We start from the raw sequence: 18852 nt of genomic DNA on the forward strand, positions 1-18852 counted from the left end.
CTAATCCAAAAGTAAATATATGCAATGTATACATCCCTCCAGCATATCAAGTAGATGCTAAAGAATTAAATGAATTATTGGAACAAATTCCTCAACCTAGAATAATAGTCGGAGACTTCAATGCCCATAACACCTTGTGGGGATCAACATCAATAAACCACAGAGGTCGCTTACTAGGAGATAATCTTGATGACGTAAATCTCTCCATCTTAAATGATGGGAAGCCAACTAAATTTAACATACAATCAGGACAGGGTTCATGTATTGACCTCACTATCTGTGACCCAACTTTGACTCCAGCTCTTTCCTGGGACCGGCTGGACTATACCTACAACAGTGACCACTATCCAATCGTCATTCATAACAATAGAAAACCAAATCACAATTACGACTTATATCCAAAATGGAACTTAAAAAAAGCAGACTGGGCTCTTTTCAAAACAATTATCTCAGAAAGTTTGACAAATTACACAATTATAACAGATATAGACGAAGCTTTAGAAAACCTTATTAGTATTGTTCAGCGAGCAGCAAACATATCAATCGGAAGAACTACACATCTGAAACGACGGAATCCTGTGTCGTGGTGGAATAGTGACTGCTAATCAGCAATAAAGAGCAACAAAAAAGCTTTCAATAGATATAAAAGACACAATACATCAGCAAACAAAATCGAATTTTTGTAAACCCGAGCCGAATAAAAACTGCTAAACGCAAATCCTGGACAGAATATGTCCCTACAATAAATTCTGAAACACCCATGACGGAGGTATGGGAAAGAGTGAGAAAAATATCAGGACTTTATAAGAATGCTAAAGAAAGACGGACGCACAACTACAGATAACTCCAAAATATTCTCAATACTAGCTACCACTTACAAAAACCGCTCCATCACACGCAATTCCGATGATACTGTTATTACCCATGAGAGAGAAGAAAAGGATGAGGTAATGATACAATTCGATGAAAACGAACCCATCAATTTACCTATTACCACCCAAGAATATGATGAAGCTCTTTCAAGCCTGAAAGAAACGTCACCAGGACCAGATGAAATAGCAGTTGTCTTCTTGAAACATCTCCCCTTAATTGCCCACGAATACATCCTTAACCTGTTCAATACCATCTGGCTGCAGCATAACTTTCCTGAAAAATGGCGTGAATCCATAATAATTCCTATACTGAAACCACAAACCATTAGAACCCATCCTTAATCCTATAGACCTATATCACTCACATGTGCTATGTGCAAACTAATGGAAAAAATAATAAACAACAGACTGCTCTGGACTCTAGAAAAAAGAAACCTTATTATACCGGAACAAAGCGGATTTAGACAACAAAGATCAGCCCTGGATAACATAATAGACTTGAAAAGTGAAATCAACGAAGCATTTGCCCTAAAAAGCAGCTGTCTAGCTATTTTCTTTGACATTAACCGAGCTTTTGACACTGCAAGGCATGATTACATCATAAAAAAATTATACGAATTCAACATACATGGTCACTGCCTGGATTTTATCAAAAACTTCGTGAGAAATCGAACATTTAAAGTTAAAACCAACGGCACCACCTCCGAAAAAACATATTTTAATAATGGTGTACCCCAAGGATCAATCATAAGTCCCACACTCTTTATCATCGCAATCAACGACATCCTAAAAAACTTAAAGTTACCAGTAAAAGCTCGACTATATGCAGATGACTTAGTTGTTTACTGTAAAGGAAAAAATATTAAAAACCTCTTCTCACAAAGTCAGGCTTTTATCCATAACTTAGAACTGTGGTCTCAAAAAACTGGTTTTAATTTTTCAACTACAAAGACTCGCTATATTCTTTTCTCAAGACAAAAGAACATACCAAACATACCGGTACTGAAACTTTATAATGAAGACATAAAAATGGAAACAACAATAAAATTTCTCGAAATATTATTCGACCACACACTAAGCTGGAACTACCATATTAGAAACCTTCTCCTAACTTGCAACAAACGACTGAACTTACTGAAAACGCTAACGAACAAAGAATGGGGTGCAGATCGACAAACATTACTAACATTGTACCGAACACTTATTTGATCAAAACTGGATTATGGATCAATTGTATATTCAACAGCAAACAAATCGCTACTGTAAAAACTCGACAGCTTTCACAACTCAGCCTTACGTTTGATAACAGGTGCATTCAAAACAATACCAGTGGAAAGTCTGTACTGCGAATCAGGGGAACCATCCTTGGGAGACAGAAGAATATATTTGAGCCTTACATATGCAGCCAAACTAAAATCCAATCCTTCCAATCCGACCCTCCAAAACTGCTTCTCCAAGAACTTCCCAAATCTTTTTTCAAATAAACCCAGAACCCCCAAACCTTTCTATGCTAGAATTCGATCATATCTAAGCGAATTAAATTTCTTTATTCCTGAATGCCTTCCTATCGAATCTTCTCAAACTCCACCATGGACAATAGGAAGCACGAAATTCATTACCCATCTCACCTCTTTCGACAAACACCACACCAACCATAAGCTAATCGAAGGACGCTTAAATAACATACTCAATGAGTACAAAAACTTTGTACATATTTACACAGACTCATCAACATCTCAAGACGGTACGGGGATCGCAATCATTACACCAACCTCCAAATATATGATAAAAGCTCCTCAAACCCTATCCACTTTCACTGCTGAATTATACGCAATATATCGAGCTACCCACTTCGCCGCTTCATCAAACGAGCCTAATCATGTCATACTCACAGACTCTCTTAGCTCAATCCAAAGTCTTCAAAAAATTCACACCACAAATCCATTAGTAATCAAAATCAAGCAACAACTGCAATACATACAAGACAACAACAAAAAAATAGTATTCTGTTGGATCCCTTCACACATTGGAATAAAAGGAAACGAAGAGGCAGACCTGACGGCTAAGGAAGCTGTAATTAGTGATAGTGCGGAGTGCGTGAACTTTTTAACTACTACCGATATTAAAACAATCTTAAAGCGTAAAGTGTTTAATGAATGGGAGATCAAATGGTCAACATCCACACACAAACTTCGTGAAGTGAGAGACTCAATAAAACCATGGTCAATACTACCGAAAAATCGCAGAGATGAAGTTCTTCTAACACGTCTGCGTCTAGGCCATACGCGACTGACACACAGCTACTTATTTGATGCGAAACCCGAACCAAAATGTAGCAACTGCAATTGCAAATTAACTATAAAACACATAATCGCAGAATGTCCATCTCTTAACTCAGAAAGATCATCATCAAATCTACCACTCGGAACAATACGTGAAATTTTAGGACCAAAATACAACATTACTTACCTTAAAAATTACCTTAAACAGATCTCTATTATAAAATTGATTTAACAATTATTCATAGATTAAATACTTAATCTTTACTAAATCGCTAATAACCAATATACGGTTGATGCGAATTTTGTAATAAAAAAAAAAAAATTTCTTTATTTGTGATATCATAATTCTCATTAAAAAAGTAAAAAATATAAAATATAGTGCCTCCTTTGTTCTTTAGATATCAATTTAAAAATTCGAGGGATTATAGCTATCATTAGTCTTCATATTTTAAAACTATTTACAATCTTACAGGGTGTTATAAAATACTGTGTCATATCCAAGTTACATTTTTTTAAATGAAATACCCTATATTTTATTATGGTATGTTTTAAGGGTATTTAAAATGTTTTCCATGAAAATCGTAACAAGTTCTATACCCTGTACAACGTAAGAAAAATTGAAACATGAGACTGTTGAGGCCAAAGCATTCGAATAGTAGTAAAAATTCTGAAAATCTATTTACTTCGTTAATATTCATTGAATCAAAATACATTAATTTTTCGTTTTTTTCAAATGAATCGCCCTGTTTTTATGTCAATATTGAAAAGTACTTCATTTTTTGTCGAGCATTTTCTCTACCTAATATTATTATATGAGATATTTTGCTTTTTATGTGCAACACAATCTTCCCATATCTAAACATTTAACAATTAATTGTGAGAGCTATGATTTATTTGTCAAAAACTGACATCATTATCATTGCTGACATACAAACAAAAAACGAGTATATTACAAATAAATTACACTAATCAAACAATCAAAAACTATCCTATTTACTACAATATACGTATCTTGATATTCATAGGTATTCGAAATGACCTCCAAATGAAGGAGATATTCATATTACGAAGCATTTTTATAGAAACATTCCTAAATACCTTTCGTACTCTCTTCCCTTGTTAGAGATATTTTGTACACTTAATTCTTAATGTGAGAAAAATTTTATTAAATCTGGTGACCTTGATGGCCACTGCACTGGTCCATTTCATCCGATTTATCTTCCAGGAAATAGTTTATTCTGTTCACCATTAATTTATTGATTAGATTGAGCAGGCGCATCATCAAGCAAAAACCACATCTTTGATGATGAAGAGGTAATTGGTTAACTAGAAAATCTAAATACATCTCAGCATTCAAATTCGAAAAACTACCTCCCTACACATTCAATAACCATCTAGTTTGACTGTGTGTCACTATGTGATATGGATTAGTTGATAAATAATAGTGAAAGTTTTGCATGTTAACATAATCATTTTTATTAAACGTGGCTTCGTCTCCAAATAGAACATATTCGAAAAATTTTCTCAAACTAACAAAATGCTAGTGTTTTTTCAAAATATGATAAGGGCGCATTTTGTTTTTGTCAAGGATTCTTTTGCACACTGAAGTAGCTCGGTTTTAGTTCGCTGGAAATACTCCTTACATTTGTGCGTGAGTTTTCAGTAATTTTCAGCAAAATTAGTCCAGTCAAAATAGACATTTGACTTAGGCAAAATTCGCATAGAGCTGAAAATTGACAGAGACATTAAATACATCATTATAAATGAAATGTCAAAAGTTCCCTTCGATCCTACTTCTGCAAAAAAATTTTATTCAAGGTCAAAAGTACAAAATTAAGGTTTTTTCTATTTTTCTCGAAAACAGTAAGTATTATTGCGAAAGTAGGTCAGACAAAAGTTTCGTGAGATAACGCGGTTTTAATCATTAGAAAATTTTACATAATATGCACACATTTCCGCACAACCTATGATGTAATGTATTTGGAGCAATTTTTTTAACGTGGTTTCCCCAGTAGGTATACTCCACAATCTATTGTAATAAAGAAAGATCGTATCCTATCAATTGAAAAAATAGTAATTATTGCTAATGATTAAAGTGGAATAGGTTTTTTTTCTACATGTCATTATATAAGATGATTGTCTAATTCTACTTCGACAATTATTTCTTCGTCTTCATTCTCTTCTTGCAGAATTTCTGTTCGCTGTTCTAAGAAAAGGGATGAATCAATAATCTCTTCATTAATATCATAAATATCTTCATCTGTTGTATTTGTTTCAATATTGGAGCAAGTCTGACCCTGACAATTGATGCATACTGGCGAACAAAATAATCTCACTTTTTGACAGCCACAATTTTTCCTACAATCCGTCTTGCATTTACAAAAAATAGTATTGAGTAGTTTTTCTGGAACAGGCTGGAGTAAAGTTTGAATTGGCTCCAAATAATTATCTGTTAATTTCCAACCCCATTCTTCCGGGTCCAGCTCATTGCCTAGCCACAATACAAGTGTTGAAAGGCAGAAGCAGATGTTGGAGGCAGACAAGACAACTATACTGTTTTATTGTTCCATGCATATTTTACAAACTTCAAATATCTATATTTGTCTATGGAATCAATTTTTTTGGAACACCATATATTGCAAAAAGAAAACGAATTCCATTTGTAACGATGTCGTGTGGAGAAGAGTCAATCTTTGTAAATACTTTTACGCAATGAATTAAATCATTACGTTTCTCAAACAATTTAAATAGTGATGTTTTACCTCTTTTAAAAATTGCTGATGTAGTATCGCAACCAGTAAAATGTAAAAATAAAATATGAGCTTGACATTTCGGATGTGCAGTCAGACTTTGTGATGAATATATTGTTGATTGTACTTGAGCTTTCCCAGGTTTAAAAAAATAAATAATTTTATCATTTAGAGTCCGTGCAGTCAGTAATATCAACAAATCAACATCTTCCCCAACAACAACAGTTGTATTTGCACTTTTCCATTGTTCTATTGCTGTTTCAATTATAAGGACATCAGCATCATTATTAGCTTGTTTTATTGAAATACCAGTAGCTGTAAATTCTTCACGTAGCATTAAAATGAAGCGAGACTTATTGTGAGTATTTGCAAGAAATTGTTGTTGGTTTGTTGGAACTTTCATAGATCGATCAAAAACGATATCAACAGATGAAGATGTTTTTGGAGTCCGACGACGTTGTTCTGCAGTTTTAATATTTTTTGTATGATTAGTATAGACATCAAATATAATCGTACTGTTATGACCAAAATGTCTTTGTACATACTGAACATATTTTTCAAAAATAGTATGAAATGTTTCATCTAGATCCCATACAACACGATGTAATAGATACCCTCCATCGATGATGTAGATAGCAGATGTTACTCAAGGTTACCGACGAAGGGAATTAGGAACAGTATAGTCCGTATATTTTAAAATCTTCATTTAATGTATGTAAGTTTTATTGTTTAAGTAACACAAACCAATATTTTCTTATTTTCATTTATATTTAACGTCCGGTGACGTATATTATATGCATTTTAGTGCATATTATGTAAAATATGAATTTTCTAATGATTAAAACCACGATATCTCACGAATGGTGATTCGTAATAGAAAAAGTGATAAACCATTTTTGTTGAAAATTGTATGATCTACAACTTTTGTCTGACATACTTTCACGATAATGCTTACTGTTTTCGAGAAAAATGGAAAAAACCTTCATTTTGAATTTTTGACCTTGAATAAAATTTTTTGCAGAAGTAGGATCGAAGGGGACTTATATGACTTATTTTTGTCTATTTTGACTGGATTAAATATGAATTTAATGGTATACTCTTGCTGATAGTAAGGCATTTTTAATGCATTCTTCCAATATCCAGATAATATCAATAATTTCATCACTAGTCAAATTCCTAGAGACACCAAAAAATGTACTAAACGCTAAATTAAATCAACTATAATAAACTTATTGTCATGTCATTGTCAAATATCAGTTTTTGACCAATAAATCATGGCCAATTCATACACACAGCATTCTGGAACATCCTTTGAGATTGTAAATCATTTTAAAGAGACATTATCACCCTAATCCATAAATACTAAGTGAAATAATAAATTGTGGACTTGTTTGAGTATCTAGTATAGTTTCTATTAAATCGAGTTAATCTCTTCAATGCTTTTCCAGAGCGCGAATAATATTTTTTTGAAATCGGCAGTAAAGTAAAATATTAATGCCGATTTGTCGATAGAAATCGGCAGTAAAATCGCTTTTTTGTGCCTACTCACTAAAGTAACTGAACTGTCATCTACTTCATGTTTAACAACACTCGATTACACGTCAACCAACTCACAACGTTTTAACATTAAGAATAATTTAAACTATTCTGTTACCATTAATATAAATAAAATAGAAGAAATAAGATTTGCATGCAGATTTTTTTAAAAATAATCAAATTATTCAGCGAAACTAAACGCGGCACTTATAACCTATTCTGATCACCTCAATTCCAAATATTTTCGCAAGTATTTTTGAATCTGGGCTATTGCAAAAAAAAATATAATATGGAATGCGGCACTAAAAGTCCCTTTTTTTATTCGTCTGGTTAGCTGCCGAGGCAACTAATCTCCATACTCGCGACAAAAAGTATGACTTTATTGCCTTGATATATACATAACAATTGTTTTTCCTTAAATCCCACATTCAGTGAAACTATTTACAACTAACTTTTCAACCATTTCTTTTTTACAGCAATATAATGTTCATTTTTATACCATGCTGCTGTATATGTCTGTAAAAAATGTCTTCATTGTATATTCTATCGAAAAAAAAAATATATTATTTGCAACGAAATAACATAATTCAGATGACATGATTCTATCGACAGATAGATTGATTCTTGGTGATTTATCTGAATGACCATTTGCGGTTAACTTGTCAATTATTTTCTTTTCATATCGAAGGATTACATAGATATTCTTTCCCATAAATCTAGTAAAGCTCCAAGTTTAGGTATTACGAAATCTAATATTTCTCATCCAAGAAATAATAAACCTTGCTGTTTCTGGATCTTTTATACCAAATTCAAAATTTATATGACCTATGGTTCATGAAATCTGTTGAGCAATAAAACGAAAAGAATTTGCTTCTCTAATTCAGCACATACTCCAACCGAAATGCTAGTATTGCTCTTTAATACTATTGTAAATTGTAATTCTATGTTTTACACGTTGCAGTCTAATGAATTCTAGACAACGCTTTAACATTATGACTTAAAATGTATGCAACATCACCAATAATAATAGAAACTGCATTGTTAGGTATTTGGAATGTATCTAAGGTTTTTGTCATCCTTGAATGTATTACATTTTGAATTTGTTTACGTCTAACAATTTTTGTAGGTGGTACATAAGCAGAACCTTTTGTTTCTATTTCAGTTCTTTCATCTTCACTTGATTACGTTTCAGTTGTTTCAACTTCTTTATCACTCCATCCACTATACATTGTTCTACATCAGCGTATATATTATTGAAAGTTGTACTAAAACTTGGCATTTCTAAATTCTAATGCTTGTGTTCGCGTTAGCCTACTGGATGCAGGAACTTTTGCTGGTGGAATGAATAAATTAGAATTTGAGGAAAATCTTGTTCGTATTGCTACTATTGATTCACGAAGCGTATTGGGAAAATCTATCGTTGTTTGCACTTTTTATATTTCAATAGCGTTAATATCCGATATATCAAACAAAACATCCAATGCAATACTCAATTTTTTTGCTAAATAGTAACTTATTCCACGTATTAATAAGATAGTAAACCAAGTTTACCACCAACATTACCAAAATTACACGTTCTATGTGTCTGTAATATTTTTTTATTTTTCTCGTTTGTTAGAACTAATACATTATGATTTCTATTACATCAAAAAATATTTCAGATATATTTCATACGTTTATAATGTGTTAGCAAATTTATTATTATAAATGATATCAAAAATGATTGAAGAAAATTATTTCCTTCCAATTTGAAAATTTTTTAGTTGAAAATATAGCAAAAGTACATGAAAATCGTATTAACTTTGTTGTCTCGAGAAATACCTGCAAACAAACCATAGATGCTTACAAGGAACGATATAAAGAAAAACAAAGTCCTCAATTGCCGGAATGGATCAAAGTCTGTAACAAAAGCGGTCCGATAAGGCTTTATAAGTCAAAAATGCCACCGCTGACTGAAAAAATTGTTACTTCGATGCCAAAAATAGAATTTCGATACTTAGTGTGGCAAAACTTCTCAAAGGCTTTAATATCAATACTGGCCCCTATGGAAAACTACTAATCATATTGAAGAGAGGCGTTGCTGAACTAAAGTCCGCTATGCAAACTATTTTCTTTGTCATATAGAAGAAACTTTTCCCTTGAAGATTGTAATATTCCTCAGGTTCAACCCATACCAAAATAAGAAAAATATGATTACCAACAACTACCGTGTTCAGCCCCAGCCATTGTCAAGGTCATAGAGAAAATCTTTAACCAGCAAAACTTGAGATAACTTGAGTTTGCTAACATCATCAGCGACCATAAATATGGGTTCCGTAAACATAGATCATCAATCTGGGGATCTCTTGGCCTATGTCACGAGCGTATGGACTAAAGCTGTAGAGCAATATGTGGAATTCAGAGCAATCACACTGGACATATCGAAGGCTTCTGACAGGATTTAGCATGCCATCCTTCTAAATAAATTGAAATCGTATGGTTTGTGGTCCTCACTTAGCGACTGGCTTAGTAGCTTTCTGAAAAACGGATCCTTCCAGGTCGCTATCGATGGACACACCTCAGAAAGGTTTGAAGTTTAAATCCACCTCCCCAATAAACTTGGTCAACATGCAAATCCGAAGGCAGCAGATCACCAACATTCGGGAGGGGAGTGGAAACAATCTGATCACGTTTAATACAGCAAAGACCCACCCAAGCTGATGTTTTTATAAAGTGGGCTGGCACTGCAGCTCCGGATTTGGTTCTGTCTGACATGAAATATCACCATCACCGTAAAATCGCTTGTTGGAAGCAATATATCCTGGTATAGTCACGTGGCAGATTTAACCAAGGCAACTTCACAAAAACTTGGAGCTGTCTCTAACACCAAAAATCAATATACTCCGCTTCTAATCCTCTTCAAGGCCCAGATTTATTCATATTTGGATTGTTGCACGAACATTTAAAGCTCAGCTCCCAAGCATACCCTGATGATGCTTGACACACTACAGAAAAGAGCAATTCCACTTATAGGCAATTCAAAGTTGACCAGCTTAGAGCTTGGATGAAAGGTCGCCGGCCTAACTCCGAACTTTCGACGTTCAACATAATCCTACCTATAGCAGTTTTTGCAAGACCTAATCGACAGGCAAACATGGCTCAGGAACACCAAATCACATGCAGTCTTCCATAACGTCAAATTTATGGGGACTCCTTTCTTTAGAGAAGTGCGAGTCTGTGGATTCAGCTACCAAGGCACGTCTTTCCAGAACACTATAACCTACAGAAGTTTGAGATCAATATCCACAGGCATTTCCACGGCAGGCACACTCGAATTCCTCGAGTGTAAAGGGTTTACCCTCTTGTGCTTGCTTTTTACTTAAAAAAAAATATGGAAAATATCGTTTTTTCTTTTTTCTTGTGAAACAAGTGAAAATGGTTCTTCTTATAGCTCAAAAGTTTATAGGAAAAAGTTTTGTCAATTTTACATAAATATAGTCCTAAACATCAACTATCTAAATTTGTGAGTTTCCGAATCTTCTATAATATAAAAATGAATCGCAAAATGTGTTGGTAAGCGCATAACTCAACAACGCCTGGACCAATTTGGCCAAATCTTTTTTTAAAATGTTCGTTGAAGTTCAAGGATGGTTTTTACGGCGAGAAAAATTAGAATTATTGCTGGAAAACCCCTAAAAATAGCTCTTTTCTTTTTCCCATACAAATGATTTGTAACTAAAACGTAGTCAATTTGAGCTCTATTGCTATGGTAATTACAAGCACTCACTGTTGTCTAAGCAATGTAGGTGCGTTGTGCACATAACAATTTAGTAAAGAGGTCTATTATAGAACAATTACAAACTTTATTTCATCAACACAATCAATTGATTATATTGTTTAAAACTGCCTTGGATCTGATGCCATCCGATAATCACAAAATTGTAATCAGAGCTGATAAAACACCTGCAGGTCAACATACAAGACGTTTTAATGCACCAACTATTGATGAAGTTGCTATCGTTGTAGTTGGAGAAAACTTGGAATCCCGTGATATTGTTTTACATCGTCGGAATGATCAATTACAACGTATAAAGGAAACACACCGCTCATATGATGCACTGCAATATCCCATTATATTTTGGCAAGGTGAAGATGGCTACGATTTCTCAACAAAAATGATAAATCCCATTACAGGTAACTAAAATATTAGTTTTGCTATGGCGATAATATTTCAGTCATTATATTATGTATTTTAATTTTATATTTGAATGTTATTAAAACAAAATCTATTTACAGGTTCTGAAACCAACAAAAAAGTCAGTTCAATGAACTATTATTCATACCGCCTAATGATTCGGGAAAATGAAGATAATCACATATTGAAATGTCGGCGATTATATCACAAATATGTTGTTGACATGTATGTTAAAATTGAAACGGAGAGATTAACATTCATCAGGTTGAATCAAACCAAACTCCGATCTGAAGAGTATATTCACCTTCGAGATGCGATAAATACTGATGGAAATGCACAGAATGTCGGTCGGATGACTATTCTTCCAGCAACATACATCGGAAGCCCTCGGCATATGCACGAATATGCTCAAGATGCCATGTCGTATGTTCGTCATTATGGTACAGCAGATTTGTTCATCACATTTACATGCAATCCGCAATGGATAGAAATCAAGCAGGAGTTATTCTCTGGGCAATCACCCATTGATCGTCATGATATTACAGCCAGAGTCTTTAGACAAAAGTTGAAATCATTAATGGATTTCATCGTAAAACATAATGTGTTTGGTGAGACACGCTGCTGGATGTATTCTGTGGAGTGGCAGAAACGAGGATTGCCACATGCACACATTTTGATTTGGTTGGTTGAAAAGATAAGGCCAAATGAAGTTGATGCAGTGATATCAGCTGAAATCCCTGATGTACAAGTAGATCCTGGATTACATGAGGTAGTTATCAAACACATGATACATGGTCCCTGTGGAACTCTTAATCAAAATTCACCGTGTATGATGGATGGTAAATGTTCAAAACGATATCCACGGAAACAATTACTGGTAATGGTTATCCATTGTATCGTCGCAGATCGACAGCAGACAATGGAAAATCAACAATTGTCAAATTAAATCAACAAGATATTGAAATAGATAATCGTTGAATTGTTCCATATTCACCCATTTTATCAAAGACATTCAAAGCACACATCAACGTTGAATCTTGCCATTCAGTGAAATCAATTAAATACATTTGCAAATATGTAACCAAAGGGAGTGATATGGCTGTGATTGGAATTGGTGCAGAGAATTCCAATGATGAAGTTATCCAATACCAAATGGGCCGCTATGTCAGTAGTAATGAAGCAGTTTGGCGAATATTTTCTTTTCCTATTCATGAGAGACACCCTTCTGTTGTTCACTTAGCTGTGCATTTAGAAAATGAACAAAGAGTGTATTTTACAACACAGATCGCAGTACAAAGAGCTGCTCAGCCACCATCTACTACATTAACCAGTTTTTTTGAGACATGCCAAAACGATGATTTCGCACAAACATTGCTATATTCTGAAATGCCAAAATATTATACCTGGAATCAATCCTCAAGGAGATTTATACGACGGAAACAAGGAAAACCAGTTCCAGGATATACAGATGTATATTCCACCGATGCGATTGGCCGGATTTATTCAGTACATCCAAGCAATGATGAATGCTTTTATTTACGACTGCTATTAGTCAATGTACGTGGCGCAACATCATTCCAACAGTTACGAACTGTTGATGGTGAATTGTGTGGATCCTACAGAGAAGCCTGTCAACGTTTGCAATTACTTGAAAATGACGCTCATTGGGATCAAACTCTCAATGATGCTGTAATATCATCACACGCTCATCAAATACGAACATTGTTTTCTATAATCATATCTACATGCTTCCCATCAAACCCAATTGATTTGTGGATCAAGTACAAAGATTATATGTGTGATGATATTTTGTATCAAATACGGAATAGAATGGGAAATCCAAATATACAAATCAGTGAAGAAATTTACAATGAAGCATTGATTTCAATTGAGGACATGTGCTTGATAATGTCAAACAAACTATTAATTCAATTAGGCCTGATCGCGCCCAATCGTCCAATGCATGACGCTTTTAACCAAGAGTTGCATCGAGAAAGACTGTATGATCTCAACGCTTTGAAAGAATTAATTCAAACAAATCTTCCACTGTTAAATGAACAACAGAAGTATGTATTTGAAACTCTTATGAAAGTAACAAATGATGAAACTGGAGGGATTTACTTCTTAGATGCACCTGGTGGTACAGGAAAAACTTTTTTGATTTCATTAATATTAGCAACAATTCGCTCACAAAATAAAATTGCACTTGCACTCGCTTCGTCGGGAATCGCAGCAACTTTGCTTCAAGGTGGTCGAACAGCCCATTCAGCACTAAAATTGCCATTAAATATGCAAAGCAATAAAACTCCAACCTGTAACGTTTCGAAGAACTCTGCAATGGCAAAGGTTTTGCAGCAATGTAAATTGATTGTTTGGGATGAATGCACGATGGCACATAAAAAATCTTTGGAGGCTTTAGACAGAACCTTAAAAGATCTACGGAGCAATAATAACCGATTTGGTGGTGCAATGATTTTATTAGCAGGAGATTTTCGTCAAACATTGCCAGTGATTCCACGATCAACGCCAGCTGATGAACTCAATGCATGTCTAAAGTCCTCCAATTTGTGGAAACATGTCAAAGTACTTCATTTAAGCAAGAATATGCGTGTCGAGTTGCAAAATGACCAATCTGGAAACATATTCTCTAAACAACTCATTGACATTGGTAATGGCAAATTACCTATAGACATGTTGACTGGCTGCATTAACTTTCCTCAAAGTTTTTGTCAGTTAACTCAATCAAAAGATGAACTTATTCAGAAGGTGTTTCCAGATGTTTCTCAAAATTACAGAAACCATGATTGGTTGAGCGAATGAGCTATACTGGCTGCAAAAAACATAGATGTAAATGAATTAAATTTCAAAATTCAAGAACAAATTACAGGCGAATTGAGGATATATAAATCAGTTGATTCGGCTACTAATCAAGATGATGTAGTCAACTATCCACCGGAATTTTTAAACTCGCTGGATTTGCCAGGATTGCCACCTCACAATCTTCAATTAAAGGTCGGATCGGTGGTTATAATGTTGCGAAATATCAACCAACCGCGTCTTTGCAACGGTACACGGTTAGCGATAAAAAAATTACTAAACAATGTGATAGAAGCAACTATACTCAAAGGAAAGTATAAAGGAGAAGATGTTCTCATACCGCGCATCCCAATGATTCCGACTGATGTGCCATTTGAGTTTAAACGACTACAGTTTCCAGTGCGGCTTGCTTTTGCTATGACTATAAACAAGTCCCAGGGGCAATCATTAAGTGTTTGTGGTATTAATCTAGAAAACCCATGTTTCTCACATGGTCAATTGTATGTTGCCTGTTCCCGTGTTGGAAAACCATCAGATTTGTTTATCTATGCGCCAGGTAATCAAACAAAAAACATCGTATACCACAAAGCACTACAATGATAATAATAATAATTATTTATGATTCACATGATTAACAATAAAGCGATTACTTACTTTTAAATCCTTATATATGTTTTATTTAATTATTTTTTATTCACAACGCCCTATCACCAGGGTGACGGTTCTGTTCAGGAGAATTTTTTAAAATACGTAGGTACAAAAACTGCCACATTACAAATCTTTTTGACAGGACGAAGTCTGTCGGGTCAGCTAGTTAAAAATAAAATAAGGAATTCACAGTATTTAATTATACTTCAATTGAAAACCGCCTGGCTATTTTCCACTAAAGATATCGATTTTTATAATATAAAATTGGTTTATGAATTCTGTAGACTAACTTTGTTATAAATCTATGCTTATGGTTACATAGCCATTGACTTTTTATAATCAATGGGAATGAAGAACAAAGTGTCAAAATCTTTGACGCATTTGAAGAAATAGCAAAAAAATCTGAAATAACTAATGTCAATTATGTATTACATACTTACTGTCACGAAGCCTATATTTCCAAATAAATATTAGTAATATGATTTAATATCCATCACTTTATTAAATGGGGTATGTTAGTCATACAAAACAAATATAAAAATTAATTTAACGAAGCATTGTTGACATGAAAAACCATGAAGGTACTATTCTGTATAGAAGATAATTGAAATGGTGACAGATACTTGGCATGTCATGAGATTTAGAGGCATTAGAAATAGAATTTGTTCTAAATCTGGCAAGCCAAAAACTGCTGCAGAAGATTATATGTAAGAAACTAAATGAGTCACTATGAGTTGAAGAGAATATTAAAATAGTTTCAAATCAGTTGGCTTTAGAAAACAATATCGCTCAGAAATCCGGCTCGATTTTTGATGAAGCACATCAAGCTATAGAAAATAAATGTTTGAGTAGATTATATGTAAGAAACTAAATTTTTTGTTCTCAGTTGAGAAAAATACTGAAATATTTTCGATCCAGTTGACTCTAGACAAATTTATCAACAATAATAAGCATATAATCAAACCTTTATAGAAGATAATTTTAATGATGACATATTTGAACATGTCATGAGATTTAGACACTAGAAATGTTATTACCTAAATCTGACAAGCCGAAAACTGCTACAGATGATTATACATACGAAATTAAATGTGTTTTTACGAGTTGATGAAAACCCTGGTTATGGACAATAGTATCGCTCAGAAATTCGACTCTTTTTATGAAGCACATAAAGTGGCTATAGAAAATGAATGTTTGGGAAGTGATTATTAATAACCAACTAATCGAATCCTTCTTTGTAGAAGGTTATTTAAATTACAGATATTTGGATGTTATGATATTATGCCAACAGTAATAGCCATATTTCACATCTAATTAATTCCATGGTACCTTCTGGAGCCAGTAGTATCAACATTATTAACTCTGCGCTGTACGTAATTAGATACATTATATCCAAAAGGAGTAGAGGAGATCTCCACCATGATCACCGGACTTGACTGGCTATATATTTTCTTGTAGTAAATCCTTAAAAATCAAAATAAACCAATAGATTTACAGACTCAACATGACTGTATTTATTTTGTTTTTCATTGTAGCTCTACAAAATTTTCATCCAATAGGCATCGAAAACTTCAACCATTTAGAGAAACGTGACTGGCTATTGAGATTTCATGTAACTTTGGATCAATACCTAAAATTATCCAAATAAATAATTAACATCATCGTATTGCCTACTAGTCTACTGCTACTAAAATATTTCCAATATGAGTGTCAATGTTAATAGAAACGTCAGCGATGTCTTCTATCGCTATAAAATGCCACGAATCGTGGCCAAAGTTGAAGGTAAGCTAATTTTCTTATCGGTCATACCATAATCTAAATTATTGCTAATTACAAATGTATAAATTAACCACTTTCGATTAACTGTATCCTAATGAAAAAAGAACTTTCCTTTTCTGTTTCGAAACCGAAATATACCCCAAAAACTAAGTACATACTTTTACCTTTCCTACTTGTAGAATGTGCTATGATTCAGACGACGAAGTAAATAACAATGATTGCTAAAATATAGCTCTTTCCAAATACTTCGACAAACTCTTTAACACGTTACCATTATTACATATACAATTACACTGCCTGACGTGCGTTTTGATAACCAAGTTATCGTTTTTGGAAGTAAACAATCTCTGAAGACGATATCTAGATTATCGAAACGCGTCAGAGTGTAATCGTTAGTGTGAAGTTTTAAATAGTCTATTAAATATGAATATCACCAACGGCTCCAAAAACTTTAATATAGGTCTGGCAGACTATATTAATGGGTTGGCTAAACAACTCAACCAAACCATTTGAGTACCGAAGCTGTTGGTTACAGGATAGACTATTTAAAAAGCATACTCAAACAGTATTTTGTGGCGGGCTATAATTATCACTATCGCAGTCATCCATAGGAGACTTTAAAAGACCTGCAAATACTGTATCATTTTAAAAAAATTCTATTTTTATTCATAACTTATTCTATTTAAAGTCACAAAAGCGATAAATATAATGCTCTGTATTTTTTTGTATTAGGCAAAGGGAATGGTATCAAAACCGTCATAGTTAATATGCCTGAGATTGCTAAAGCTTTAGGAAGACCTCCAACGTATCCAACTAAATACTTCGGCTGCGAATTGGGCGCTCAAACTCAATTCGATTTCAAAAACGAACGCTTCATCATAAATGGTTCTCATGACGCTTCCAAACTCCAAGATCTTCTTGATGGGTTTATACGCAAGTAAGGATTAGATATAATCTATAAAATTTATTATTACCTAGACGCTATCAAAATTAAACATGAGTATACAGAATAGTTATTTTCCTAACAAGTGCGGAAAGTGATACTTTCCCGCACGCGACTGCAGTTGTCCCGAACGACGCGGAGCGGAATTCGGGCAAGCGGTCAAGTGCGGGAAAGACACTTTACGCATGAGTTAGGAACATTATTTTTTCTACGACCGTATATGCATAAAAGTATACCAACCCATTTTTCAAAAATTATTTTATTCCAACAAACATAATAATATACAAAATTTTAACTAAAAACTATTAATTATTATAAATATTAATATTGAAAACACAATTTGTTGTATTCTGTAGACTAGTAAGAATTGCCGGCCCAGTGGAGTTATTTGGTTTCAACTGGAAGGTAGATGACGTCGGTGAAGATGGCATCGGTTGCAGGTCGCATAAAGATGACGATGACGGTGACGGCAACGGTTTTAAGTCATTTGTAGTACAGAGAAACTTTTTACCATCGAATAGCGGGACCATAAAGTATTAGATTTCAAAACCTTACTTAGGTCTGAAAAATACGCCAGAAATACCTCTTCCTTATAAGTTTTGGCCCCTTTCTCCTTACACCATGTAACAAAATGGTCGTATTGTTTCTCATACTTTAGTCTGGATTTGGCAGGTAACAGCTCGGAATTAGTTTCATTTGCAGCCTTCAAAACGGCTTCGGGAAGTTATTCGTCGGATGAATCCATTAATATTATTGTATCGGATTCGGTTTAATGTGGTTTAATTTAAAAGAAGATTGTTCTTATTCGGTCACTTCCAAGACGTTTTGAACAACTTTGACGTTTTAGTAACAATTACACGCTTGGGTTGTCATAGCAACTGATATCAAAACAGTTTTGATATTTGTTTCTCCTTTGAAGAATGTCACTTCCCCGCACTAGTGCGGGAAAGTGACACTTTCAAAACTAAAATGCGTGTGGGAAAGTGGGTTAAAACGCACGGTCGTAGAAAAAATTTATATACATTCTATAAACAGTACAACAAATATACTT

General features: G+C 33.9%; 1 protein-coding gene across 5 annotated transcripts in view; it reads left to right on the forward strand.

The window, feature by feature from the left end:
* Positions 1–18852, forward strand: part of LOC130900198 (eukaryotic translation initiation factor 5-like) — a 38282-nt gene that overhangs the window by 11660 nt on the left and 7770 nt on the right. For all 5 annotated transcript variants that reach the window (XM_057810653.1, XM_057810650.1, XM_057810649.1 and 2 more), the window contains exons 3-4: positions 16615–16861; positions 17591–17795. In XM_057810653.1, coding sequence (XP_057666636.1) covers positions 16783–16861; positions 17591–17795 — 284 coding nt within the window. In that variant the 5' untranslated portion in view covers positions 16615–16782. The remainder of the gene's footprint in view (positions 1–16614; positions 16862–17590; positions 17796–18852) is intronic.

This window comes from Diorhabda carinulata, chromosome 12, assembly GCF_026250575.1.
Source record: "Diorhabda carinulata isolate Delta chromosome 12, icDioCari1.1, whole genome shotgun sequence".
In the NCBI taxonomy this organism is placed as follows: Eukaryota; Metazoa; Arthropoda; class Insecta; order Coleoptera; family Chrysomelidae; genus Diorhabda; species Diorhabda carinulata.